Source organism: Ictalurus punctatus, chromosome 7 (genome assembly GCF_001660625.3).
Source record: "Ictalurus punctatus breed USDA103 chromosome 7, Coco_2.0, whole genome shotgun sequence".
In the NCBI taxonomy this organism is placed as follows: domain Eukaryota; kingdom Metazoa; phylum Chordata; class Actinopteri; order Siluriformes; family Ictaluridae; genus Ictalurus; species Ictalurus punctatus.
Window position 1 is genome coordinate 22,565,614 of NC_030422.2, and position 26,307 is coordinate 22,591,920.

The 26,307-nt window shown below is 37.9% G+C and overlaps 3 protein-coding genes across 10 annotated transcripts; 2 read left to right on the top strand and 1 right to left on the bottom strand.

The window, feature by feature from the left end:
* Nucleotides 1-1,022: 1,022 nt before the first annotated feature.
* Nucleotides 1,023-8,776, bottom strand: LOC108267598 (zona pellucida sperm-binding protein 3). 7 transcript variants are annotated; one of them, XM_047156833.2, is made up of 9 exons: nucleotides 5,362-6,573; nucleotides 4,697-4,824; nucleotides 4,494-4,597; nucleotides 3,855-4,032; nucleotides 3,664-3,781; nucleotides 2,522-2,613; nucleotides 2,281-2,375; nucleotides 2,059-2,166; nucleotides 1,023-1,416 (listed from the first exon to the last, which is right to left on the bottom strand). In XM_047156833.2, exons 1-8 carry the CDS (start codon nucleotides 5,761-5,763, stop codon nucleotides 2,084-2,086), a joined length of 1,200 nt encoding a protein of 399 aa, XP_047012789.1. In that variant the 5' UTR covers nucleotides 5,764-6,573; the 3' UTR covers nucleotides 1,023-1,416; nucleotides 2,059-2,083. The 7 variants fall into 7 exon arrangements, with proteins under 7 accessions (XP_047012789.1, XP_047012793.1, XP_047012792.1 ...); XM_047156837.2 differs by lacking the exon at nucleotides 1,023-1,416 and adding an exon at nucleotides 8,647-8,776 and having other exon boundaries at nucleotides 1,423-2,166; nucleotides 5,362-5,479; XM_047156836.2 differs by lacking the exon at nucleotides 1,023-1,416 and having other exon boundaries at nucleotides 1,423-2,166; nucleotides 5,362-5,479; nucleotides 6,320-6,573.
* On the top strand, nucleotides 7,092-8,653 carry ufsp1 (UFM1-specific peptidase 1 (non-functional)). The gene has a single exon (XM_017471835.3). It carries the CDS (start codon nucleotides 7,240-7,242, stop codon nucleotides 7,963-7,965), a length of 726 nt encoding a protein of 241 aa, XP_017327324.1. The 5' UTR covers nucleotides 7,092-7,239; the 3' UTR covers nucleotides 7,966-8,653.
* A 1,789-nt stretch (nucleotides 8,777-10,565) lies between the features above and the next one.
* On the top strand, nucleotides 10,566-22,076 carry si:dkey-85k7.12 (up-regulator of cell proliferation). Of its 2 annotated transcripts, XM_053681433.1 has the most exons (6): nucleotides 10,566-10,841; nucleotides 13,718-13,776; nucleotides 13,895-13,999; nucleotides 14,093-14,267; nucleotides 14,435-14,626; nucleotides 14,735-22,076. In XM_053681433.1, exons 2-6 carry the CDS (start codon nucleotides 13,756-13,758, stop codon nucleotides 19,414-19,416), a joined length of 5,175 nt encoding a protein of 1,724 aa, XP_053537408.1. In that variant the 5' UTR covers nucleotides 10,566-10,841; nucleotides 13,718-13,755; the 3' UTR covers nucleotides 19,417-22,076. The 2 variants fall into 2 exon arrangements, with proteins under 2 accessions (XP_053537408.1, XP_017327323.1); XM_017471834.3 differs by lacking the exon at nucleotides 14,093-14,267 and having other exon boundaries at nucleotides 10,568-10,841; nucleotides 13,895-14,000.
* The last annotated feature ends 4,231 nt before the right edge of the window (nucleotides 22,077-26,307 follow it).

Here is a 26,307-nt window from a genome sequence, read left to right on the forward strand (position 1 = left end):
CACAGTGATGTGTGTGACCACCCACAAAAACTGGTTATTTAGTGTTAGGTGTACATACATAGATAATTATATCTGCCTACCAACTGAACAAAAAACAAAACCTCTGCTTATTTTTTCTTACCTATTGTTTGTGCACAAACTCAATCATTAGAAAAGAAGAAGAAGAAAAAAAAGTCAAGTGATAGCACAAAACAGGACCACTTGAAAACCAATATTGCAGCAGTGCATACAAGATGGAATTAAAGATGACAGTTCATTACCAGTTAATAGTTACATAACTTAATTAGAACTGATCTCATACCAAATTGGGCGTCATTCTGAGACACAGATATGGATACGATTTCAATTGGATTTGTATTAAATCATAAGGAACGCAAAACGGCCAAAAACACCACCCAACCCTAAACTTTGCAAATTGTTCAAAAACTTGAGTTGTGTAGACCTTGCTGGTTGATTTAAGAAAAAAAAAAAAATAATAAAAATAAAGGAAAAAAAAAAACCCTTTGTAATGAATCATTAAAGTGAAAAAGTTGTGATTTGAACACCAGCCTTCCTGCTGAAAAGTAGTTACTAGCTGAATGACCTTCCTGGAACATTAAGAGCAGAAGAGACCGATGTCTAAACAATTTATTTTAAGAAATAAGAAAGCAGTGTTGTGGAACAATGTTGAATAGAAATGAGAGATGAAAACCTCTTAAATAAGGTTGGGGATAGTGGAGACGATCAAGCATGTACTACCATTTCAGTGACGCAGATGTGTATGACTGGCTCTATAAGTGGCTCTGTTATGTTTGCTGATGATGTTTGCTGAAACGTGCACAACTAGCAGGTTGCCTTTTCTAGGAAAATGCCTTACAGGACACCACTTTCCTATGTTGCAATATGATAAGGCCTGAAATAGCCGGTATTCATTCAGAGTTTAATTTCAGTCCTTAATATCTTTAACAGGAAAGCTGTCATTAATCATGACAGACCATGGAAGACAAAACTGGGATAAACGTTTAATCCAGTTTAATGTGCAGGAGGCAGACATGCAAATATTTGCTTTATGACAAAAATAAAGGCACAGATATAAAAACCACACCCACACCAGAAAGACAGTCTACATTTCTCAGATTTGTCAAATCTCTTTAATCCAAACTGTTTGAACATACAGAAAGAGCTAATTTTCTTCACTGCTCTAGTGCACATGTAGAACACTAATACATGACAGCACAATTTTTCCTTTATTTCTCTGTTGATAGCATCCATGTGGGAATATTTTGTATGGTGACACTGGATTGGGAAGAGAAATTCTGCACAACTCGGAGGAGAAAAAAAAAAAAATTAAAAAAAATAAAATTTAAAAAAAAAAAAAAAAAAAAAAAAAAAAAGACTCAAAAGCCTGAAGAAATGCCGTTTCATGGGGCGTCAGCACTACACAATAGTAATTAAAAAAAAAAAAAAAGGAAAAAAAACAAAACAAAAGGAAGATCACTTGAAGAGCAAAAGATGTCTAGATGAAAAACAAGAGTATCAGTAACCTTGTAATATTTTTCTTGCAGTCACAATGCACATCAATTGTGAAAAATACATTAATAAGTGAAATTCTGTAATAACTTGCATTTAAAAATAAAAAATGAGCATAATTCAGTATTTTGGTCTCCACATATTCACATTGATTTCTTTCAGCAGAAGTGTTTTTCTAAAGCCATGTACAGGTGAAGGAGAATACGATCATAGCACAGTGCTGCGCAATTGCAGGTTAAGGGCATAACTGTGGCTCTCTGGCGTGTGGCTCTCTGGCAGTCCTGAGATTTAATCTCAGGACTTATGGTGTGCTGCTATTACACTGATCAGTATGAGTTTTTGGTAGTAAAAGACTTGTTTTGCAAGCAGCTTTATCAAAATGTGAAATTCTTATAGTAGAAATGAAGTCATCTTTGTCAAACAATTTTCAAATTAAATGAGGGGTTTGTTAGGAACATAACTGTAGATGCCAACTAACACATTTTGGATGAACTTGATCATTTGTACATTTCTATCCACAAGTGCAAAGTGTAGTGCAAAGTTTCAGACCTCAGATGAAGGGCTCAGGTGAGACTCATGTCCCTATGGTAAGTTTCCCAGTCCAATGTACATTTGCAGGCAGAATCTGAAGTGGGCCAACCACTCTGGTCTGCTCATCTTTAAGAGACAAGATAAGCACTCCACTCAATAAAAGTTCCTTATAATGAGAATGATAAGTTTGCATAACAGTGATCCCAGTGAATGTACAGTTATTCTCTCTCAAACACAAACCTAAATATTTGCTGGATGGGTCCTTCATTCCAGACTTGCAGGTCGCAGTTTCACAACACAGACACACATTACTGCTCCCCTCTACTGCATGCCAACTGCACAAATCAAACAATGTTCAGGAGGTAGATCATCTTCTAGAGGAGTCATTTTATGCCATCAAGATGGTATCAGTGGTCAAGTTTTACTAGATGAAGTGTTATGAAACTATTCACATAGTAAGATCATAAATCAATGGACTGACCTAAGGGAAGGGCCATGAAAATAGCAAGCTTTGTTTTGAGAGTCAGGCAGACTATAAATAGGAGCAGCTCTCAAGTGGCAACTGATGAAAACCTAAGAATTGCAAAGTCATAATCAATAGGCAAAGGCATATCATATCCATTTCAAATAATAACAGCTACATATAGAGTAGAGTTTTATATATCTGCATAAATGACCTAGAACATGTCCCAAAAGTACACAAAGAGAACCCAATTAAACAAATGAGACAAATATCATACTTGGTCATTTATTTATTGAAGAAAATGAGCCAATATTACATATCTGTGAGTGCAAAAGTATGTGAACCTCTAGGATTAGCAGTTAATTTGAAGGTGAAATCAGAGTCAGGTGTTTTCAATCAATGGGATAACAATCAGGTGTGAGTGAGCGCCCCGGTTTATTTAAAGAATAGGGACCCATCAACGTCTGGTCTTCACAACACCTTTGTGGAGATGTACACCCCCCCACACACACAATTTTGTAAGAAAGATGTCAGGACACTTGTCCATTATCTGAATCTCAAGAGAAAGTGGTCATGCAACAAGACAACAACCCTAAGCACACTAACAATTCTTTGCTAGAATGACTTAAGAATAAAATTTAATGTTTTGAAACGGCCAAGTCAAAGTCCTGACCTTAATCTAATAGAAATGTTGTGAAAGGACCTGCAGCAGTCAGTTCGTGTGAAGAAACCCACCAACATCCCAGAGTTGAAGCTGTTCTGTACTGAGGAATGTGCTCAAATTCCTCCAAGCCGATGTGCAGGACTGATCAACAGTTACCGGAAACATTTAGTTGCAGTTATTGCTACACAAGGGGGTCACACCAGACACTGAAAGCAAAAGGTTCACATACTTTTGCCACTCACAAATATGTAATATTGGATCATTTCATGGATAAATAAAATGACCAAGTATAATATTTTTGTCTCATTTGTTTAATTGGGTTCAATTTGTCTATTTTTAAGGACTCGAAAATTTGATGTTTTAGGTCATTTATGGATTCACAAACTTTCAAGCACCACTGTAACCATAGGTAGAACTGCGAGGCACCTACATCAAGTTAAAGCCATAATGGAGCAAACTAATGAGAGTACCTTAATTACATAACAGAAACGGTCACCTGCTTTCTCTGATATTGGGGGAAGAAGAATGCCTGTATGCTGAACCTGAGAATATTCTGCTTTGGCCTGCTGTAAAACTTGGATGATGAATACGGAAACATGCTATCTATCAGGCACCTACAGCACGAGCAAATATCAGTTAGTCAGAAATGTTGGTCAATAATGTTTGAATGCACACTGCACCACTAACCCATGGTCAGATATGAACTCATAGCTAGGCCATGATAATGTGTCAGAATCGACAGAGGCCTCACAGAGGTCCACATAGATTCGTAGTGGACGGTGCATAGGACTATGCACTGCTGCTTCCAGGAGCAATGGCTCTCCCTGCTGGTATACAGTGGACTGATGAAGGGAGCCTACATCACCTGAGATGAAACAGAATCAAACAAGGGTGCTTCTCATTTCTCAAACTGTGCCTTCTCATTTCCTTATCTATTGAAATAGACATTATAGCATGTCAAATATAAACTGTACTTTCCTTCAAATATACATTAGTATGCTTTTAGTAAACTTGACAATATTTGAATTTGGGGAGACATGCAAGATTACTGGCATATTTGTCTCAGAAGATTATCTTCAACTCCACCAGCTGCATTTTAAGAACTAGTATATTCTTAAAGATTGTGCACTTTTTGATTTATGGGTCATGGGCTGAAAGAAGTAGGATCTAGGAATCAATGAAGCTTCAAAAAATGAAAATATTTTGGCGAGTTTATTAACTAGCTGAAACGTTACAAAGTAAAAAGGCTACTAGCAGCTACACCTGAATGGCAGAAAAGGAGTAGTCCACATTGAAAATCAAGGTACATCTTAAGGTACTGTTCACCTTTAATTACATCAAGAGAGAAGTGCAGTAATCCTACTGCTTCAATAGTTGAGGTCATGGGCAGCCAGGTGGGACTCAGTGGTTCGGCACTCACTCTAAACTTTCTGTAGGATTTACAGAAAAAAGATTAAACATTTCTGGTAAGAAGGAAGAATATACCACAAGCCACAACTCCAGAACTATACATTTGTAATGCAGCCCACCTTTTATAACGGCACTCAATAGGAACAATTGTAGGTGGATGTTTCAATACATGGACACCATTCCAGGTTAGATGTGTTTCATGGGAAAATACCAGCTTATTGGAATAAATGAGCCAGTTGTCACTTACCTGGAAATGAAAGAGACACTAAACAATTGTGTGCATGTCAATCTTTTAAAAAAGGTTTTTGGATAAAATTGTTCTAACAAATGTTCCCTGCTGATATCCTGGAATTTTCATGGACAGCAGTCATAGTTTAAACATAATGATTAGAAAAACTAACATACAAAAAAAAAAAAAAAAAAAAAAAAAAAAAAACACATGAAAAATCCAGGAAGAAATGATGAGAGATCAGAAGTGATTGTCTAGACTGGTTTTGGTTGGCATGAAGGCTACAGTGACGCATAGAACCAATCTTTACAACCATGGTGAGCAGAAAAGCATCCCACAACACGTCATACCCAAGGATTAGGGCTACATCACATCGGATTCCAAGAACAGGAATTTGTGCTACAATGGGCACAAGCTCACTAAATCAGGACAGGTGATGATTGGAAAAACATTGACTGGTCTAACCCGACCTAACGAGCTGGATATTTTTGTCAGTCCAATTCTCTACTAACAAATGTCACAATTAGGCTGGTGCTACTAATTTAACTTTCTTACTCTTGATTCACTCCCACAGTCCTGTAGTCCGGCAGAAATGACCATCTCAGTAGGGGTAATGAAGTCTTTAAGAGGAGTGCATTCTCCAGGAGCGCCATCTTCACCCAGCCGAACTGATCTGGAAGATAAACGAAGACCGGGTCCAAAGTACTGCCTTTTCACCACAATCCTCCAGTTGTTCTCCTCACACTTTACAACCAGACCTCCGCTCTCAGACTCAGAGACATTTTCGAGGTTTGAAAACAAACGTCCGGGGAATATTTTAGGAGACTCTTGATTTGAAAACTGTATATCAGCCGTCTTCTGTCTAGAAAAGTAGTCGGAATTCAAATCCTCGTATGAGGCTCGCGGGACTGACGCCGCATGAACTGCTAAACTGATCAACAATACACTCTGAATCATCGTAGGGCATTAATAATATATTGTATACTTAGCTCGGAATGCACGACAAAATGCTTGGTTCGCGACATATAGGACGCCTTTAATCAGCCTGCATCAGTTTCACCTGTAAGCACTACTTTTTACGGAAGTCCTAAGCGGCCATGCATCATTAATTTTATTTTTTGTTGTTGATCTCGACATAACAAAAAGTTGTTTTCTCATGATCTCGACATAACCAAATTCTTTTTTTTTTTTTTTTTTTTTACAACGTAATTTTATTGTGAGAAAATCTGGCGCTTTGTGAACGGGACTGGTGTTACATACACGTTGGCATCTTCATCATCTTAAATGTAATAATCCCCCGGTGTAGAGACGGACTTCATCTCCACATTAAGAGAGAGGGATGTCCCCCTTCTCAAGGGTCTGACACTAATGTGGAAGTCATCAGTCCTGCAGGGACGATGTATTCTTGTAGCCCACCCCAGAAGTTAGTATCACTTAGGATAATAATAGGATTTTCCCATAGGATTATTGCAGAAAATAAACTCCGTGACTAACAAAAGTTTATGGTCCTTACATGTTTCGTTCGTTAAGTTAAGCTTCATAAGATTTTGAAGTCTATACACTCGCCATAAGTAAAAAGCTAAAGTTAGGCTATAAATGAGCTACACCACGGTCGCATGACTTCAACGTCACCACCGCTACGCTTCCGACAACTCTTTCAATCTCTATTTTTGTTTAAAAAACAATACAATTGGAAAATACTATAAATTGATAAATCTACAAATGGGAAAGTTTGAGTTGAAGGAGCGCGAGTATAAACACAACAATGCTGCAGTGGATGAGATTTCCTGTTCGGCGTGATGACGTTTAATGTCCCCGACAACCTCTGTAGTCCCATTTAGGCACGCATTAGTAACCGTTTTTTTCAAAACACGTAAAAGGTTTTTTTTTTTTTTTTTTTTTTTTTTTTTTTTAAATCCTGAAGGGGGTATTATACAACATGAACATATCTTGAGCTTGTGTAAACCACAGACCTTATTTCAAGCATTTACAAAAAACAAAAACAAACAAAAGAAAACGTTCAAAACCCCATTGACTTCGGGATGATGAATGTCCGGTACACAGGAAAATTAAGTGGAGATCACGAGAAAACAACTTTTGTTATGTCGAGATCACGAGAAAACAACATAAAATAAATAATACATGGCTGCTTAGGGATTCCGTAAATTTTAGCGATTAAAATAAATAAATAAATAATAATAATAGAAAAAAGCTTTTAGCTAAAGTTAGGAACTGTTTTAGCGGAACTGTTAATCACAAGCTATTGCTCAGTACGGAAGGACTTTGTAGACGGACCTTTCGGCACTGCTAGTTGCACATAGAGTTACAGAACATTTTAAACTGATTAATGCATTAGTGGAAGAGTTTATGCCTTTTGTACAATAGATCTGCATAATATTGAATCGTCTGGCTGGTTTGTTGTTGTTGCACTTCATGGAGCGGAAACGGGAAGAAGACATAGATTGGGGAGAGCGATTATACAGAGAGGATCCGCTCACAACTGTAAACAAAAGCGGAAAAGCTGTTTTAGTGAAGAATGCACACGAAGGACTGGCGCTGCCATTGACAGAATATGAGAGATGTTCTGTTATATCAGGACAGTGTGTGTATTATCATTACGGCTGTGATGGACAGGACGACAGAGGCTGGGGTTGTGGATACCGGACTGTTCAGACTATAGGCTCTTGGTTCAATAATGTTTCTCACGGTGGAAAATCCAGACCTCCGCCTAGTCTCCCTGAAATCCAGCAAGCTCTAGTTACAGTAGGAGACAAATCAGCCTCGTTTTTAGGCTCTAAAGAGTGGATAGGGACTTGCGAGGCTGCTTTGGTGCTTGATCAGCTGTATGATGTCCCCTGCCGGCTGATGCATGCGCGCAGTGGGGGGAAAGAGCTCGAGCAGGCGGCTCAGGACCTGCACCTCCATTTCCTCACCCGCGGATCACCAGTAATGATGGGTGGAGACAGGGACAACTCCTCCAAAGGCATTCTGGGTGTCTGCACTGGGAAAGAAGGCAGCTACCTGCTGATAATGGATCCGCACTATCACGGTCCTGCCTTGGACAGAGAGTCTCTGCAGAGGAATGGCTGGGTAGCATGGAGAAAAGTTCAGTCTCTCGATCAGAGCTCCTTCTATAATCTTTGTTTGCCCCAAACATAAGCTTGATTCCACTTATTGGTTATGCCACAGCTTCCTAACACTGGTCCAGGGAAAACACTCAAATGTGCAAGACACAGCGGTATTCTAGGACCAGGGTTTCAAACTTTTGTGCTAATGTTACCCAGCTGTTTAGTTTTCTAAACTGTTTGGCATAAATATTCATTCATTCATTCATTCATTCATTCATTCATTTATCTTCACTAAGCACTTTATCCTGGTCAGGGTTGTGGTTGGTCTGGAGCCTTTCACAGAAACACTGAGAGTAAGCTGGGAGAATTCACCCTGGATGGGATGCCAGTCCATTACAGCACAACACACCACATACAATTTTGCACTCAAGTCTCCTTTAGTGAACAGTGGACTAGTGCTGGCTCAAATTTAGCCTATTACCCAAAAACATTTCAAATGTTCATTTCATTTTTATCCACAACACTAGTCCAAGAAAACACCCTTCATATAAAAACCATAATGAACTTTCCTTTACTTTCACATTATCTGTTGTTACCCAGATGAGGACGGGTTCCCTTCTGAGTCTGGTTCCTCTAAACAATATTGTTAGTTAATTAACATGATATAACTTATATCTTATGATTTGCACATATCTAATATGAGTTAGGAATCCTTCTGACCTACACTGCTTTTTATTTTTGTAAGGAGTATAATCATATGTGGGACGCTTACCTGTACTGCTTGAAGTTCTTTTTGGGATTTTTACATGGACTCTTATGCCCTGTTGTGGGCAAAATAATACACAGTCCATTTTATAAAGAAGTTGATTCTTTCCAAAATGTACAGGAATTTTCAATAAGAAGACACATTGAGCACAACACAGAAGTGGTGTTGAATGATTCAGCGTTTTTGAACGAATCCGTTCAATGACTCACTTGTTAAGACAGTGACTTGCTGCCACCTACTGGCGATTTTAGTTTAATATAAAGTATAATTTAACCACCACCACCACATTTCATATTTCTACATTCAAAAAAGTATTTTTAAAACATTAGCCTCATATCATTATATATGCAATTGTAATTACACTCTACGTGCAGTCATGCCACCTCTGAGCTGCATTAAACAGTCAGTGTAAATACATCCAAATGCCACTTCAGATGCAGCTTCTTTAGTGCACCTTTTATTTGTTGTTGCCTGTTCTTGTGATAGCCTATATAAAACCATTGTCTCTTTGTGAAATGGTAATTTTCTAGAAATCTGTTGAGTAGTAAACATCTGCATGAGTGTATGGGTATTAACAAATAAATAAACAAATATTTAAGTAATTAAAAGATGTTCTACAATATGTAACTTTATTATTATTATTATTATTATTATTATTATTATTATTATTATTATTATTATTATATTTTAAAATAAGTAATTATGAGAGGGGTGCCCTTTTATTTATTTATTTTTGCTTGAGCACCTGCCCCCCAAAATACCTGTGCATATCCCTGTCCCGTTGAGCAACTGACATGAGGTTGGTGTCGATACTCAAAGGCGTTGTTGGGATGGCCTCATTTCCTTGTTCTACACTCTCAAAAATCCTTAAGGGTCCTTCAATCTTTCTTCTGGGAGAACCCTAGAACCTGGGTTCCATATGGAAAGGCATTATAATTATTTTAAAAATAGAAAGAAAGTAAAGCATTAGATATGATTTCACACTTTGTTGTTGAGTTTACTGCATTATGGACCATTATCTCTCACTCACTCACTTTTACTAACCGCTTTATCTTGGTCATAGTCATAATGCAACATGCATATAGTCACACACCTAGTCACACTTAGGGGCAACTGATCCTAACCAATCCACCTACACAGGGAGAACATACACAGAAAATCCACACTTTTTATTTTTATTATTATATACCTGCTGTGCCACCTAACCTCCAGATTTCAGAAGTCTTGTTATTAACTCTTGTAGAGCATAATGATTTATGCTAATGCTAATTATTTGAGATTGCAAAACAATTCCTAAAATTCAGGAAAGACACCTTCCTGTGTAGTGGACTGACAGATAATGAGTCTTTATTATTCAGCCATGACACAGTACCCCTGGAGCAGAGAGGGTTAAGGGCCCGTGGACACATCTTACTCAAAGTGGAGTGAACATGTGGTTAGTCTGTAGTCCCACGACGTTGCCAGAATCTCAGTAAAGTAAAATAAAAGCCTAATAATAGAATAAATATATAATACGGACATTTCATGTCCTCAGTGGTTGAGAGATTTTATTATCTATTTGGAACTGGCTAAAAAGAAGAGGGGAAAACCCCCAATACAAACTATACTGTATTCATAAAACTCTCAGTGAATCCTTATGATATTTAATTTCACAGCAGCAATCAAAACCTTAAACTCTCTAGAGATGATTAACTTTTCTGTTATTGGCTATGACTGTGTGTGTGTGTGTGTGTGTGTGTGTGTATGTGTGTGTGTGAACAAATAGAACAGAAATGGCGAGTAGAAATAGTCTATGCATTGACAGAGTTGTGTGCGATGGGGATTCAGTAATCAGCTCAGTGTGTCCCGTGTGGTACTTCCGGAGTATTACTTACAGTCATTTCCGTTTTCTCCGAAGTGAAACTTTGAAACTTTCGTTTTCTTTTCAGTCGGGATGAAACCATCACCAAAACACACTTTACTATGGATAGGAAATCCACACACAAAACAGGTTAATAAACACACACACACACACACACACAAAAAGTCAAGCGCCACGAGCTGCGCTTAAAAACAACGGACACGGACTTCGATATTAATGAATCATAAAAAAAACAAAATGGTTCAGTCCTCTGGAACATCCTGTTTAAACGAGGGGTCTGAAGGTAGGCGGTGATTCTTTGAAATGAAGCCATTTTGAGTCATCTCTTCCAGACGAACGTGTAAGTATGGTTTTAAAATATCAAGTTATATGGGCATTAATTAGTCAAAAACCTGATTGCTTAAACACATTTTTTTTAAAGAGGATCATCGGGTACATTGGAACATCCGGTAAACTGGGACAGAAGAACTTAACAGCATTTATTTTCTGTCCTGATCATTAAATGTTAAAACCTATATTACTGAGCCCTTCCAGTAGAACTGCTTATGCTTACACTTGTATATTTTATAAAGGAAATCTTGACAAATATATTTCACACATGTATGATGAATAATGAATATATACAGAAGATGTACTAGTGTAACAAAATAAGCTATTATTATATCTCTTTCCATTTTATAACCTAATCCTTGCTATTATAGGCTATACATTATAGGCATTAAATTTAATGAAACAAAAATATAGAATATTACTTAGGCCTGATACTCAGTATATACAGAGATTTTTTACTTAATGCACTGATCATAAAATTGTCACAAGCTGCTGCACACCAACAGCAGGTTTAATGTTTTAATGCTTTAAAACTGCTTTAAGGTGTCAGGTGTCAGGTTTTGTTTCTGCTCACACCACTCCTCAGTCTCAGCCAACACACGTGAATCATTAGCTTGCACCTGTAGAGAAAATAGGTAGTAAAGCAGCAGAAATGCAAGGTAAATATCAGCAATGTGTTAGGCTGTGAATTTAATGAATCACATTCATTAGACAATCAGTCTTGCATCCCCTTTTATCTGCAATCCCCTTTTATCATTTAGAAATTTAAATTTATTCCCTTTCTCGTCCCACTGCAAGGGTCATCCCCAAAGAGCCAAACAATGACTCTCAGGTACTTTTTAGCTTTACTTGGTGTGATGTATCTGGTTGTGTCCGTTTGGTTTACTGTAACTAGAGCTGCAACAACTAAGAGATAAAATCGATAATAATCGATTATGAAAATCGTTGTCAACGAATCTCGTTATCGATTAGTTGGTCTGTGTGCGGCACGGGGTGCCTTTACTCATTATGTTACTTCTCTTCTGAAAACACGCTTCGGAGAGTAAATACTAAAGTTGTTTCACAAATGATCTACTATACACTTACAATATGCACTGTGTACACTACCGTCTAGTGTATGAATTTTAGAAAGGTAATATCATCTCAAATAGAATCATCTCAATAGCCTAATACCCAGAGTCAACGACAATGACTTTCTTCAGTTTACTGTTTCTGTCAGAGTTACCTTTTATTCCCAACGTGACCTCAGTCACCAACAGACGGAGGCGAAATCGTCACGTGACTGAGGAAGAAAGTGTGTCCTCTAAGGCAGGGGGGCATTTTATATTAAACACCACAGAGAAGATCAAACTTTATAAAAAAGTGGTGTTTGTGTAGCATGGAAGCACAACAGTGATGCTGTCGCGAGTTGCTTAAAAGGTTTAGTTTAATTTAAGTTTATTGCCAGCATATGCTGGATCAGTGTAATTTCTGTTGTTTATTATAACGGAAGTGATCTGTTAATAACGAGACTGATACACAGTGGGAACGCGAGTAAGATCTGTAATGTCTAATTAAAACACTATCATCAAAAGTAAACACAAGTAAAATAATATGTCTAAAGACAGTGTGTAACAGGAACCATGCTTGTATTTTCTCATTTTTGCTTGTATTTTCTCATTTTTGTATTTTCTTATTTTTGCTTGTATTGTCTCATTTGTCGCTTTGGATAAAAGTGTTTGCTAAATGAATAACTGTAAATGTAAATGTAAACCACAAGGTGCACTGAAAGTGAGTTTTTCTCATTAATTTAGTACTGTAGTTTAATTCAGTGCTTTTTGTGCATCCATTAGTTTTTATGGATGCACAAAAAGCACTCAATTAAACTACAGTCCTAAATTAATAATATATATATATTCTGATGTGTGTGTATTGGGTTGTTTTCAGTCTTATATAATTGGACAAACAGTTGTGTAAAGTTTTAGTCTGAAGTTTATATAAGCAAATATTTGTAACACTCAGTTTGTGTATTTTATTTTAAATAAATGAAAAAATGGTGCTGAAAATCAGCCCCCATCCGATTAATTGAAAAAATAATCAGCCAACTAATCGATTAGGAAAATAATCGTTAGTTGCAGCCCTAACTGTAACAGTACTGTTATGGAATGGACTCCTTTATTTGTGGATGCATGATTCCCTCACAAACTTCAAACTTTTTGTCTGATAAAAAGCATATTGAACATTTATATCAATTGCCTTAAGATGATATGAAGCCATAATATATCTAGATATTATGTCTTCAACTGAAAATGTTGCTGACTTTAGCTTATGAATTAACAGCTCATATTTTATGTAAGAGGGCAGACTGAAGAATCTGCAGGATCCATATAAAGAAGCATATTTATTAAAAACATCCACAGAGTAATCCAAAGTCAATTTTAAGATTCCAAATATAGACTCACTTACAAAATGTCTATATTTAGAAACAAGGCTAAAGCACAGTGTGTGCTACTGGCAGATGTTGTGCTATAACTCTTGCAATTGCAACCTCTTCTGGCCTGGAGAGGAAAAGTCCAGAGTCCTTGTCACTCTTTAGTGGCTGTGTAAAAAACCCAAACAACCAAAAAAAAAAGCAGTTTGAGTACAGGGTATTGCCAGTCCTGCACTATGTACATTGTCACAATGTCTAATGCCATGGGTAATGACTAACTGTTGTGAATTGTTTAAAATGAATAAAATGATTTGTATTGTGAACAGACCAAAAGTTTAAAAATGTTTCCTTGTCATGATAAATAATCAGAAAAAAATTCAATCTTTGTTATGTCTGCTATTAATTGTTATTGCTTTCTATAAAATGACTTCTCTATGTCTAAATACTTAAATATGAATTGTGTTTGATTTGTATAGTTTCCCAGTAAAGACTGATTGTTCTCATACTATGAACAATGGAGTCTTCTGATGAAGCGGTAAGCACAGAGCATAGCATGTTATTTATTTAATTTTCTGATTTACATGCAAGGCTGTTTGTTAGACATTTGCTCAAACTTATTGCTCATATCCTTGTTCAATTATTCCCAAATCAAGCAATTTAAAGACAGCAGAGATTTCTTTGACAAAGAGCTACAACTAAATCTTCCTGAAAAACAGTCAGCAGAATCACATCTAGAAGAAGAGACAGTCACGTCAGAAGGTACTGTTCTAAACATTTTTAGCAGATCGCTTTCCGACACAGACATGGCAATTGATCATGTTTGCAGAGTTGAATTATTCTTGTTATACACGGATGTTCCTGCACCATATGACATATCAGTACCGTCCATTGGGACTGATTCTGCTAGGCTTGAGTGTAAATGCCTAGACAGCATATCAGCATTTGATCTGAGGTGCTCCAGCAGCACATCGTCAAGCATCCAGCCCCTTTCACAGAATTGTGCTGAAGTGTCAGGCCTGTGTCCAGGTACAGAGTACACTTTTACAGTGGTTGCAGTCTCAGAAAATGGAAACTAGAGTTCAAGAGCTAAAGTGTCTGCATATAGTAATAACAAGTTTAATGCTTTTTTTTAGTGACATATGTCTAATAATATTTACCATGCCATCACTACTTCAACTTTCTTTTCATTACAGTTCCAAACCCACCTGAAAGCATCAAGGTTAAGAATATTGGTAGTACATCAGTTACTCTGACCTGGAATCCATCTGCTTCCTTAGAGAAGAAGTATCAAGTGGCGTGTTCCCACAATGATAGAACTGTTCATGAAGAAGAAACAGAAACTAACACACTTTCTATCAACAACCTGAGACCATTTGCCAGCACTCGTAAGTATTTATCCACACTTTGCAAGTCTTTAAATTTTATGGCAACTGGTTTTAATCCTAACCTAGGGCTGTGTAAAATGATTTCTTTTCTTTTTTTTTATGAATTAGAAACCAAACTTGAGAGCTTTCTTCAGGACGTGGGGCTGAAGCAACACTTCACTGATAAACTCTCACTGAGTACTGTACTTCAGATAGACAAGGGCACAGTGACAGATGATCCAGCACGGTCTCTATCAGATTTACCATGGCTTTTCCTCAAGAAAATTATGATGGTGAATGTGACTGCAAGAAGTGTCAAATGTGCTTCATCAACTGATGAGGATGAAGATATGAGTTTGGATCTGTATAGTGATCTGGAGAGTCTTGTCCTCAGCCAGGACTCTAGTCATAAAGTAAATCCTTTAGACATCATAACTGCACTCTTCCTTTGCTCAGACAGTTTTCTTCAACAAGAAATTGCATTGAAAATGTCTATGTGCCAATTCTCTGTGCCTTTACTGCTTCCTAATTGTGACACACAGCAGAGCATGCTCATGCTTTGGGCCTTAAGAGATATTGTGAAGAAGTTTAGACCACACTCCTTGTCTGATCCAAGAGGGTTTGTGGAAGACAGGATCGTTCTAGCTGCCTTACCCTTAGTGTCCTTTGTAAGACTTGGAGACTGTAGCATTTCCAAATCTCAAATCTTGAACAAGCTGCTCAGTAATCCTCAGCAATATCATGATACATTTGTGCACCATGACATGGACTGTGGAGACATCCCAAGAAAAATATCAGATGGTTTGGTGGAGATCAGCTGGTACTTACCTTGTGGAAGCAAAAACATAGACATCTTCCCAGAACCTGTGGCTTTTGCAAACCTGAGAGGTGACATAGGTACATTTGAGACTCAGTACTCATTCCTTTGTCATATTTCTACGGCAGTTTTTGTGTTCTTTGACAATTTTGACACAAACTATCAGCTACTCACCAATACACATGTAAATGCACAATTGTATTTGGTAGGTAATGCACAGACCAAAGCCTTTAACCTGGATTTGTTGAAAAGAACAGCTGCTGTATTGAACTTGAAAAAAACCAGCATCATTCTAAAGACCAAACAAAATGATGCAGATTTTGTCAAGAATTTGTGTTCTGCAGTAAGTGCTGTAGTTAAAAACAGTTCTAAGACTGTACAACTCGAGAAGATGAACACATTGCACATTGCATATGAATTGGGAATTTTGATTGATGAAGACAGCAAGGAGTGTCAAACCGCAAAAGAAAATGCAAAAGCAATCACTAGCAAGATACAGGACACACTAAAGTTTAAGGAAGAACAGCTCCCACTGCAGGGTGAGATCTGGAAGAAATTAGGAAAATTAGAGAAAGAGGAGTGTAGGCTTCGTAAAGCTGGGGATAAGAACATTGAGATGTATAAAAGTGAACTGATGGACCAGAAGATGAAACTCAGGAAGCAGCAAAGCAGCTATGAAATGTCAGAAGCCATGACCTGCTTCATAAGTGCACTGTCAAGTTCAAGTCTTGAGAGATCCTACTTCCTGAAATGGATGCGAATGAATTTGGACAACCTGTCTCGCGAAAAACTATCTGGCCTTAGAGAAAAGTACAAGGAGAAATGTAACGATTCATCTGAGAAGAAGGAGATTGCATTACTTGACAGACAGATCTCAAACAGTGCTTTAGGAACTGAACACTTTTTGAGGGAAATGGGTCAGCTGTATGAAGCTGCTGTCACCCTTCCAGAAAATACACAATCACGACATCAAATGCTACACTTACCCAAACTGTGCGCTAAGCTCCTTTTAAATGGATTCCCCCTTGAACTAGTTGATGGAGATGCTTCAAATATGCCTTTAAGGTGGATTAGTGATGTACTGAAAGAGCTGAATTCTTTAGTGCAACCCAAGAATAAGATCATGGTAGTCACAGTATTAGGAGTCCAGAGCACAGGAAAGTCTACCCTACTAAACACCATGTTTGGGGTTCAGTTTGCAGTCAGCAGTGGAAGATGCACACGAGGAGCTTTCATGCTGCTGATCAAAGTCACAGACAGCTTCAGAGAAAAACTTAACTGTGATCATTTAATGATCATTGACACTGAGGGACTGAAATCGCCCGAGCTGGCACAGCTTGATGACAGCTACGAACATGACAATGAACTGGCCACACTTGTTGTTGGACTGAGTGACATTACCATCGTAAACATTGCCATGGAGAACTCCACAGAAATGAAGGACATTCTGCAGATTGTGGTGCATGCATTCCTCAGGATGAAGGAAGTGGGCAAAAAACCCATGTGTGCATTTGTGCATCAGAATGTAGCTGATGTCTCAGCACACGACAAAAACGTGAGAGACCGGAAGCTTCTTTTAGAGCAACTAAATGAGATGACCGAGGCAGCAGCCAAGATGGAAAATAAGGAAGACTACAAGAAGTTTACTGATGTAATGGAGTATGATCCAAAGACTGGTAATTGGTATATACCTGGGCTCTGGCACGGTAACCCACCAATGGCACCAGTGAATGCTGGCTACTCTGAGGCTGTCTATGACTTCAAAAAGAACATGATGGACATTCTTCTAAAAAAGAAGATATCTACAAACAACATTGAAGAATTTTTGGAGTGGACAAAAAGCTTATGGAATGCAGTAAAACATGAAAATTTCATATTCAGCTTTAGGAACAGCTTGGTAGCTGATGCATACATGAAGCTTTGCACTGAATTCCATAAATGGGAATGGTCTTTCAGAAAGCACATGTACACATGGTTAACATCTGCTGAAACCAGAGTGTCTAATTTTGAGATGATGAAATCAGAATGTGACAAGATAAGCTTGCCAGATTTACTGTGCAGACTGAAGCAAGAGGCCTCCTCAGAGCTTGATAAATGGGAAAAGACCATTTTGGAAAACCTCGTCGGATACTTTGCGCAAACAGAGGGTCATGTCTATCTTGTGGAAAAGTACAGAGAAGACTTTTTAAACAGTGCAAAATCTCTCAGGAGGGAAACAGAAAACTCAGTGCTGAGTAAACTAGAGGCAGTTATTGAGATTAGGACAGGAAAGAATAATTTGGACAAAATCAAGAAAACGAATACTGACAAAATGGAAAAGAAAGTGCTGAAACTTCTGGAGGAGCTCCGGAGAACTGGACGTTCAGAAACTGAAGAGGAGCTCAACGATGTCTTTGAAAAAATATGGCAGGAAACACTTGTAGAGCTGTCATTTAAAGGCTTGCAGAGACAAATAATATCAGACAGTGTTTTTAGCCAATTACGAACAAACATGAAACAAAAGGGAAGCTCTGTGTCTGTAGAATTAAATAGAGTGACACTGGATCAATATGGCATACATAAGTTCATTGTTACACCAGAAAATTTTTTAAAAAGACTTGCACATACTTTTTACACATTTGAACACACAGTGAGACTGCAAGTGTTGGCAGACAGTACCATTGATGCATGCATGCAGTCTATTAATGACAAAAAAGAGGGAAAATCAGATTATCATGACACCTACATTCAGGAGATCCTACATTTAATTGATACAAAATTGACATCGGCCAAGAATTTAAAGTTTTCTGACAACTTTGAACTCTCTCTTAAACTGCACATTTGTGCTATTTCTGCAAGAGAATTCCAGGTCATGCATGACTGTTTTATTAAAGAGAACGACCCACGGCTATGCCTTGAGCAATTCAAAGATAAGTACCGTGATGATTTCAAAGATCTGTTCAATAATCGTGATCAGTGTCAGAGGAAAGCTGAAGAATTCACAAAACTCTGCCTGAGCCCATCAGTTGAGACATTCATCTGTAACTCACTGGGACCAGACATTATTGACACAATGCTGCAAGGGGAAAATGCATTTCAATTCAGTACACGTGCATTTTTTCAGTACTCCATTTTAAAGCAACTTCTGAATGACGATGATTTTCAGAAGTATGTGAGCTACATATGTTCATATGAATGCTTTGTTAAACGCTGGATATTAAAACAAATTATAGACAGATTTTCCACAGGGAACAAACTTTTTGAACTGGAACAGCAGCATCTGAAAGGAGCTATTATGGAGATAAAAGAGGCTATCAAAAAAGCACAACATGAGACAGAAACTGAAAGCATAAAGAGATTTATTCAAAACATGTGCAGAGAGCTTGGAAAAAAACTTGTCATTCGAAACGATGTCTTGGAAGCAGTCATGGTTTTGAGTAATGCCAAACAGGAGCAATTTGCCCACTGGCTCACACAGTCTGTGGAAGAAATGGAAGAGTCAATTAAGACTAAGTTGAAGATGGGAAACATTCAGGACAAACTGAGAACACTCAAAATGAAACCACAGGATGAGCTGTTCAAGCGTGTGTGTGGTTGCGGGAAACAGTGTCCATTCTGCAAGGCACCATGTGAGGCAGGAGGAGAAGCTCATACACACCACTCTGCTTCTGTACACAGACCTCAAGGACTTGGTTTAAACAGGTATAAGCACTCAAGTAAATTAGTCGCTAACATTTGTTCCACTGATGTGAACAGTGAAGCAGGGTTCAGCTGCTTAGAGACCAAACATGAGTACCATCCTTACAAGAAATACAGGGAGATCTTTCCGGACTGGCACATCCCTGCGGACCCCAGCATAGAGGCCTCAGACTACTGGAAATATGTGATGGCAAAATTTAATAACCAGTTTGCAGAAGCGTACAATGCCAAGCCTGCAGATATTCCCCCAGTGTGGAAAAAAATCACAAAGCAACAAGCAGAAAACAGTTTGAAGGAGTGTTTTAGTATCAAGTAAACACTAGTGAAAAATCTTCAGGATAAGGGAATTTAAAGAGCACTGCTTTTGCCTTGATGTCAAAATGCTATCAGCATCTTTCATCTCATCCTGCCTTTAATCCATCCCATGATGACACCTGTGGTCAACATAAAATCACCCCTTTTAGCAGATAAATGAATTTTTCATTGTCTTTTCTTGTGCCTTTAACTTTCTCTTTAAAAATTCCAAACAGCAGAGAGAATACTATACGTTTAATAATACTGAAAAGCATGAGAATTGGAATAATGCCTTCGGATGTTAAACTTCACTAATTATTGATTCTTATTCTTTAATTCTATTTTGTTTTCTAATTGTGTTTTACTGAGCTTTCTTCCTGAATGGTTAGGTGACTGTTGGTTTCTCATAAGCAGATTATCCTCTAAACTAAAAAGAAATATCTAATTAAATTGCATTAACTATTGATTTAAGCATGTTTATGTAACATTGTCCTGTCTATGTAACATTTTCTGGAATATGTGATGATTACATAAATATTACACATAAAACAAAACCTAGTTCATTGAAAGTTGATGTTATGAAACTAAAGACATCATAACATTTTTGCCTTGTAATCAAAATCAATATAACTTGCGTTACTTTCAATAAAACTGTGATTCTGTCTAAAACAAACGTTCATGTGTATAAATATACACTCATTGAGCACTTTATTAGGAACACCTGCACACCTATGCATTCAAGCAATTATCTGAATCAATAATCAATAATCAGCCAATTGTATAGCAGCAGTGCAATGCATCAAAATCATGCAGATATGGCTCAGCAGCTTCAGGTAATGTTCACATCAACCATCAGAATAGGGAAAAAATGTGATCTCACTGATTTTGATCATGGCATGATTGTTGGTGCCAAATGGGCTGGTTTGAGTATTTGTATAACTGCTGATCTCCTGGGATTTTCACACACAACAGTCTCTAGAGTTTAATCAGAATGGTGCAATAAAGAAAAAAAACATCCAGTGTGTGGAAGTTCTGTGGACAGAAATAACTTGTTTATGAGAGAGGTCAATGGAGAATGACCAGACTGGTTCGAGCTGACAGAAAGTCTGCATACAGAATGTCTAGTAAGTCATCTCAAACTGGTTTCATGAACATGTGTTCAGTGTTCTTTAGTGGCCTTCCCGACCACCGGATCAGAATCCGATAGAACAGCTTTCGGATGTGTTACAATGGGAAATTCACAACATGAAAGTGCACCTGAAAAATCAGCAGGAATTGCGTGATGCAATCATATCAACATGGGCCAGAATCTCAAATAAATTTTTCCAACATCTTAAGGAAATCTTGTGGCCATGAAGAATTGAGGCTGTTTTGAGAGCAGGCCCTACCCAGTATTAGTATAGTGTTCCTAATAAAGTGCTCAATGAGTATAATAGTATAAATATTTCACCTTGCAGAAATAATCATTACTGCTCTGCCAAGTGTTAGCCCTAATAAAAGAGGCCTATGAACAGTGCACAAAGCTCTCTAATGGTTGAATTTGCCCATAAACTGCTATTTGAATTGTTGGATATAATAGGGACATAAGTTAGTGCTTATACAACCTGTAGGGAGAAAAACCAACATGAATAGCTACAAAACTCGATGAATACTCAGAGTTTTTATAACAAACCTTGTGAATAAAAATCAGCTTGTTGTGGAGCACACAAATTCTGGTTTGCATTCTCACTTCTGCTTTGAGATCAACTCCTAACCCAGTGTGCACAAACTATCATATTTAGATGTGGTGTAATTTAGTTCACTAAAAAATTATATACAGTCCTCTCTGAAAGTAGGGGCAGGGGCAATTCATTTATTTTTGCTACACACTGTAAGTCCGGTGACAAGATGTCTGGACCCAGAGAGAACTACTCTCTGGGAACAAAGAACTGCTACGAGAACAAACTCACAACCTTCTCACTAAATTAGCATCTCCATCTGAATTAGCACATCAGACTCAGTGAAGATTATAAAATGTCTGAGCCAGGAGAGAACCACTCTTTGAGCTCTCTCTCTCTCGCGCAGAATTAGCATCTCCATTTGAATCAACACAGAGTAGAGTAGAGATCAGGAAATCGTCACTACACTGTTTCCTCCTTCCTCTCCTCATACCCATCTCTCTGTGTCGAGATCACCCTAAACACACCCAAAGTCTATATACATTAATGTTTTAATGCGAATAAGATGTCAACTATTCATGTTTACTGTATTATACAAAAGTACTCAGTGCGACTGGAAAATATGGTCTCATTCCCTCAACAGCAGTTTAAATAAAATGTTACATGCCGTTAAAGGCATACCCTCCCAGGTCCCTCACTCAAATTACCTCGTGTATGTAAATAAGGTACATCCTTCCACAAACATCAAATTATAATCACAAACAGCACCTTTTGGTGGACCCACAGAGCATCTGGGAGAGCTGGCCAAAGACTCGGGGAATCTGTAGACAGATCTCCCACACGATTACTTGTGTAGTTTTTCTCTACCAGGTATGCAAGTATTGTCTCTCTTATGTTGTATTATTATGTTTTGGATTTGATTGGAATGTAATGTTGCATGTAATTCTTTCTTATTATTATCAATAGTAGTGTTGAATTCGGATGTTTTCATACCTGGTTAAATAAATTATTAGACTTGATTATATTCTGAATTATTCTGAAATTATTGTCTCTAGTAAATTATGGTAAGTCCTTGTTACAGCAAATCTGCGACCAGGTTAGTACAGGCTAACAATTTGGCATTAAGTTAAGTGTACTTAGTGTGTACAGGCTCGATAGGAAATATCCGTTCAGGACAACATAATGTTGATTGACCAAGTCTAAATAGGATGAAGTCTAAACCTCTGATTACGGCAATCTTACTCTAGTTAATGTGTACATAGGAAACTATGGCATGATTATATAAAGCTAATTTTACTTAGATATTATTGGTCTGTCTCTGTAGATTTTAGTGGTCATGACCTCTGACTAGAGATAATGTTACTATAACTAAGTGTTACTAACTAAGGGGACTAATAAAGTACTATTTAGGAAAGGGTAAGCATGGGGCGGTCATCTAAATAGTATTAGTCAATTACTTCTGGCTAATGACCAAGACTGGCGAGTTTGTGACCATGCGATCCGTGCACACGGCTGGCGCGAGACTCGACACGGAATCCGAATGAATGAGCACAATTTAAAGTATAGAATAAATTAGAATTAATCAAGTATAGAAGATCAAAAGTATCAAAATATGAATAACTAAGAAATAAATACAACATTGAGGCTTTTACAATTGGAGTCAGATTTAATTTAAAAGAGCCAATGAGAATTGGAATGACAAATTTAAATATATTCACATCGCTTCAAAAAGACAGGAACATGTGGGAATCCTTCTATCGGGTCATTGGATACCGTCGTTGGGCCAGTGAGTGGACCCTTACAACACGGAATAAAATTAGGTTTGACATCAAAAGATGAATATGAGATGATAGATCAGAATTATTATTATTATTATTATTATTATTATTATTTTATTTTTTTACTTCCAGATGTGTTGAACAACTTAGAACATTGCACTGTTGATGGAGGAACAACCACTTTTTAGATCAGCAAAAGTATTAGAACGGAAGTATTAAATAAGTATTTTTAAATTAAGTATTTTTAAGAGAAGTATTTGCATTAGTTCCCAATAAAAAAAAAGTAAATTAAAGTAAACAGTATTTGATATTTGGTTGCATATCCTATGCTTACAATAACTGCATCAAACCAGTAACCCACTGACATCACCAAACTGTTGCATTCTTCTTTTGTGATGGTTTTCCAGGCTGGCACCATAGCTTCTTTCATTTGTTTGATCTAGGGCGGTTCTGCTTTCAGTCTCCTCTTCAGGAGGTGAAATGCATGTTCAACTTGGTTAGGGTCTGGAGATCAAATTGTCCAGTATAAAACTTTCCACTTTTTTCCCCCTGATGAAGTCCTTTGTTGTGTTGTTAGTGTGTTTTGGCTCATAGTCTTGCTGCATGATGAAGTTCCTCCCAATTAGATTGGATGCATTTCTCGGTCAATTGGCAGACAAAATGCTCCTGTAAACTTCTGAGCTCACTCTGCTGCTACAATCATGAGTTACATCAATAAAGATTAGTGAGCCTGTTCCAGAAACAAGCATGCAAACCCAAGCCATGACACTACCTCCACCATGCTTGACTGACGAGCTTATGTGTTTTGGATCATAAGCAGAACCTTGACTTTTCCACATTTCGGCCTTTCAATCAATTTAGTATTGGTTAATATTGGTTCCAGAACTTTTGTGGCTCATCTCTGTATTTCTTTCTGAATTCCATTTTGGCTTTCCAATTCTTACTGCTGATGAGTGGTTTGCATCTTGTGGTCTGGTCTCTATATTTCTGTGCTCAAAGCCTTCTTTGAACAGTGATACCTTCACCCCTTCCCTGTGGTGGCTGTTGGTGATGCCACTGACTGTTGTTTTGGAGATTTCTTCACAGCTCTCACAATGTTTCTGTCATCAACTGCTTTTTTTGTGTGGCCAACGTGTTCGTTGTCTGGTTCTTAATACAAAAGTGGTTTCACTTGTATTGTTGTATTGCCTATGCCCAATGCTTGTGGAATTGCTTCAAAATGGCTTGCTTTTATCCCATATACAGAGCTCTGGTTTTCATGTTGGTTTATCCTTTGTAACAAAAAATGTAGTCTTCACTGGTAAAACCTAGGGCTCAATTGTAGACATTCAGAGCTATTAATTGTTTAAACAATCTATCTAACAAGAAACACCTGTCAGTTAATTCTGATCATTTTTGTTTACTTGAGAAATGGGTGGGTTCAAGCAAAAGGTGCCATGTTCTAAGTTGTTTAACAAATCTAGATGTAAATACAGTATCAAGAAATTAATGCTGAAATTCTGACCTATCATATCATTCATCTTTTGATCTCAGACTCTCAGCTAGCTTTATACACTCTTCAGTGTATAGCAAAAACAATAGAATTGGCCTTGTCATTCCAATACATTTGGAAGGGACTTTATGTCAGTAAACTAATATGTTAAAAATATAGTGTAGTATCTGTTCTTACCAGTTTAATATCTGTCTCCTATTCAGGCAGGGGCCATATAATAAATTGAGTTTTTGAACAATGAGATGGAATAGGGGTTTGCTTTATCCACTCTACACATTAGGTACTGTGTATATGGAATTTTGCATGTCCATGTTCTCCAGTTTCCTCCCACTTCCCAAAAATATGCTATGAACTGGTGTTCAAAACAGAGTGTATTCCTGCCTCATGCCTAGTGCTCCTGGAACAAGCAGAAACCTACTCAGAATAAATCACTTACTGAAGATGTATGAATGAATGCATCTCTTATATCAATGATCTGGACATTATTTTGCAATCAGATACAAGTGCTGAATGCCAACCATTACATGTTAGCAAGAATTTCAAAGGAAATCAAAAAGTGAAAATGCTGCTTGCATAAGTATTCAACCCCAAGCTTCTGGAAGCTCCAGATTAAAGATATGGTCTGATGAGACCAAGATACACTTATTTGGTTCAGATGGTGTCAAGCGTGTGTGGCCGCAACCAGGTGAGGAGTACAAAGACAAGTGTGTCTTGCCTACAGTCAAGCATGGTGGTGGGAGTGTAATGGTCTGGAGCTGCATGAGTACTGCCGGCACTGAGGAGCTACAGTTCATTGAGGGAAATATGAATGCCAACATGTACTGTGACATACTGAAGCAGAGCATGATCCCCTCCCTTCGGAGACTGGGCCGCAGGGCAGTATTCCAGCATGATAATGACCCCAAACACACCTCCAAGATGACCAGTGCCTTGCTAAAGAAGCTGAGGGTGAAGGTGATGGACTGGCCAAGCATGTCTCCAGACCTAAACCCTATTGAACATCTGTGGAGCATCCTCAAATGGAAGGTGGAGGAGCACAAGGTCTCTAACATCCACCAGATCCGTGATGTCATCATGGAGGAGTGGAAGAGAACTCCAGTGGCAACCTGTGAATCTCTGGTGAACTCCATGCCCAAGAGGGTTAAGGCAGTGCTGGAAAATAATGGTGGCCACACAAAATATTGACACTTTCTGCCCAATACAAAACACTTAGGGGTGTGCTCACTTTTGTTTCCAGCGGTTTAGACATTAATGGCTGAGTCATTTTGAGGGGACAGCAAATTTAAACTGTTATATGAGCTGTACACTCACTACTTTACATTGTAGCAAAGTGTCATTTCTTCAGTGTTGTCACATGAAAAGGTATAATCAAATATTTACAAAAATGTGAGGGGTGTACTCACTTTTGTGAGATACTGTATCATGCGACATACTTAATTTCCACGTCACCTGATCATGGCAGGCCTATAAATAGGCATGATGTTACACAAGCTTCAGATACCGGTCACACGTGAGGGCACTCCCACATTGTTAAGCTAACACAACGTCTCCTTCCCTTCTCAGGGAATATGGTTACATGCATAACCCAGACGTTTCCTTTGGTGTTATGAGGCCACAGGACAATGGTCCCAAATACCAGGCCAAAGCCAGGTAGGAGTGATTAAAAACAAAAAGGTGAATGTTGTGCAGTGGCCAAGTCAACATCCAGACCTGATTCTCATTGAGAACCAGTGGCACTGTTTGAAAATTGTTGTCAACAAATCTGCCTGAAAGAAATCACTCCCAAAAATTATGCAAAGCTGCTAGGAACTTACCCCAACAGACTTAAAGCTATCATTACATCAAAAGGTGGTTTTACCAAGGAATATTGTGAAGGGTTTCAATATTTATGCAAGCAGCATTTCATTTTTTTAAAAAATCTGCTGACAAAAAATACATTTTGACTTGAACATTCATTTTAAAAGCATATTGGTTTGCAATTAAAA

Coding starts and splice junctions, on each gene's coding strand:
- LOC108267598 (XM_047156833.2), bottom strand. CDS start 5,763: ATGATTCAGAGTGTATTGTTGATCAGTTTAGCAGTTCATGCGGCGTCA. Junction 3,782..3,854: donor GAGTTCATATCTGACCATGG/GTTAGTGGTGCA, acceptor CTCGTGCTGTAG/GTGCCTGATAGATAGCATGT. Junction 2,376..2,521: donor TTTCATGGCCCTTCCCTTAG/GTCAGTCCATTG, acceptor TGATTTGTGCAG/TTGGCATGCAGTAGAGGGGA.
- ufsp1 (XM_017471835.3), top strand. CDS start 7,240: ATGGAGCGGAAACGGGAAGAAGACATAGATTGGGGAGAGCGATTATAC.
- si:dkey-85k7.12 (XM_053681433.1), top strand. CDS start 13,756: ATGGAGTCTTCTGATGAAGCG. Junction 13,777..13,894: donor TGGAGTCTTCTGATGAAGCG/GTAAGCACAGAG, acceptor TCCCAAATCAAG/CAATTTAAAGACAGCAGAGA. Junction 14,268..14,434: donor AGTGTCAGGCCTGTGTCCAG/GTACAGAGTACA, acceptor TTTTCATTACAG/TTCCAAACCCACCTGAAAGC.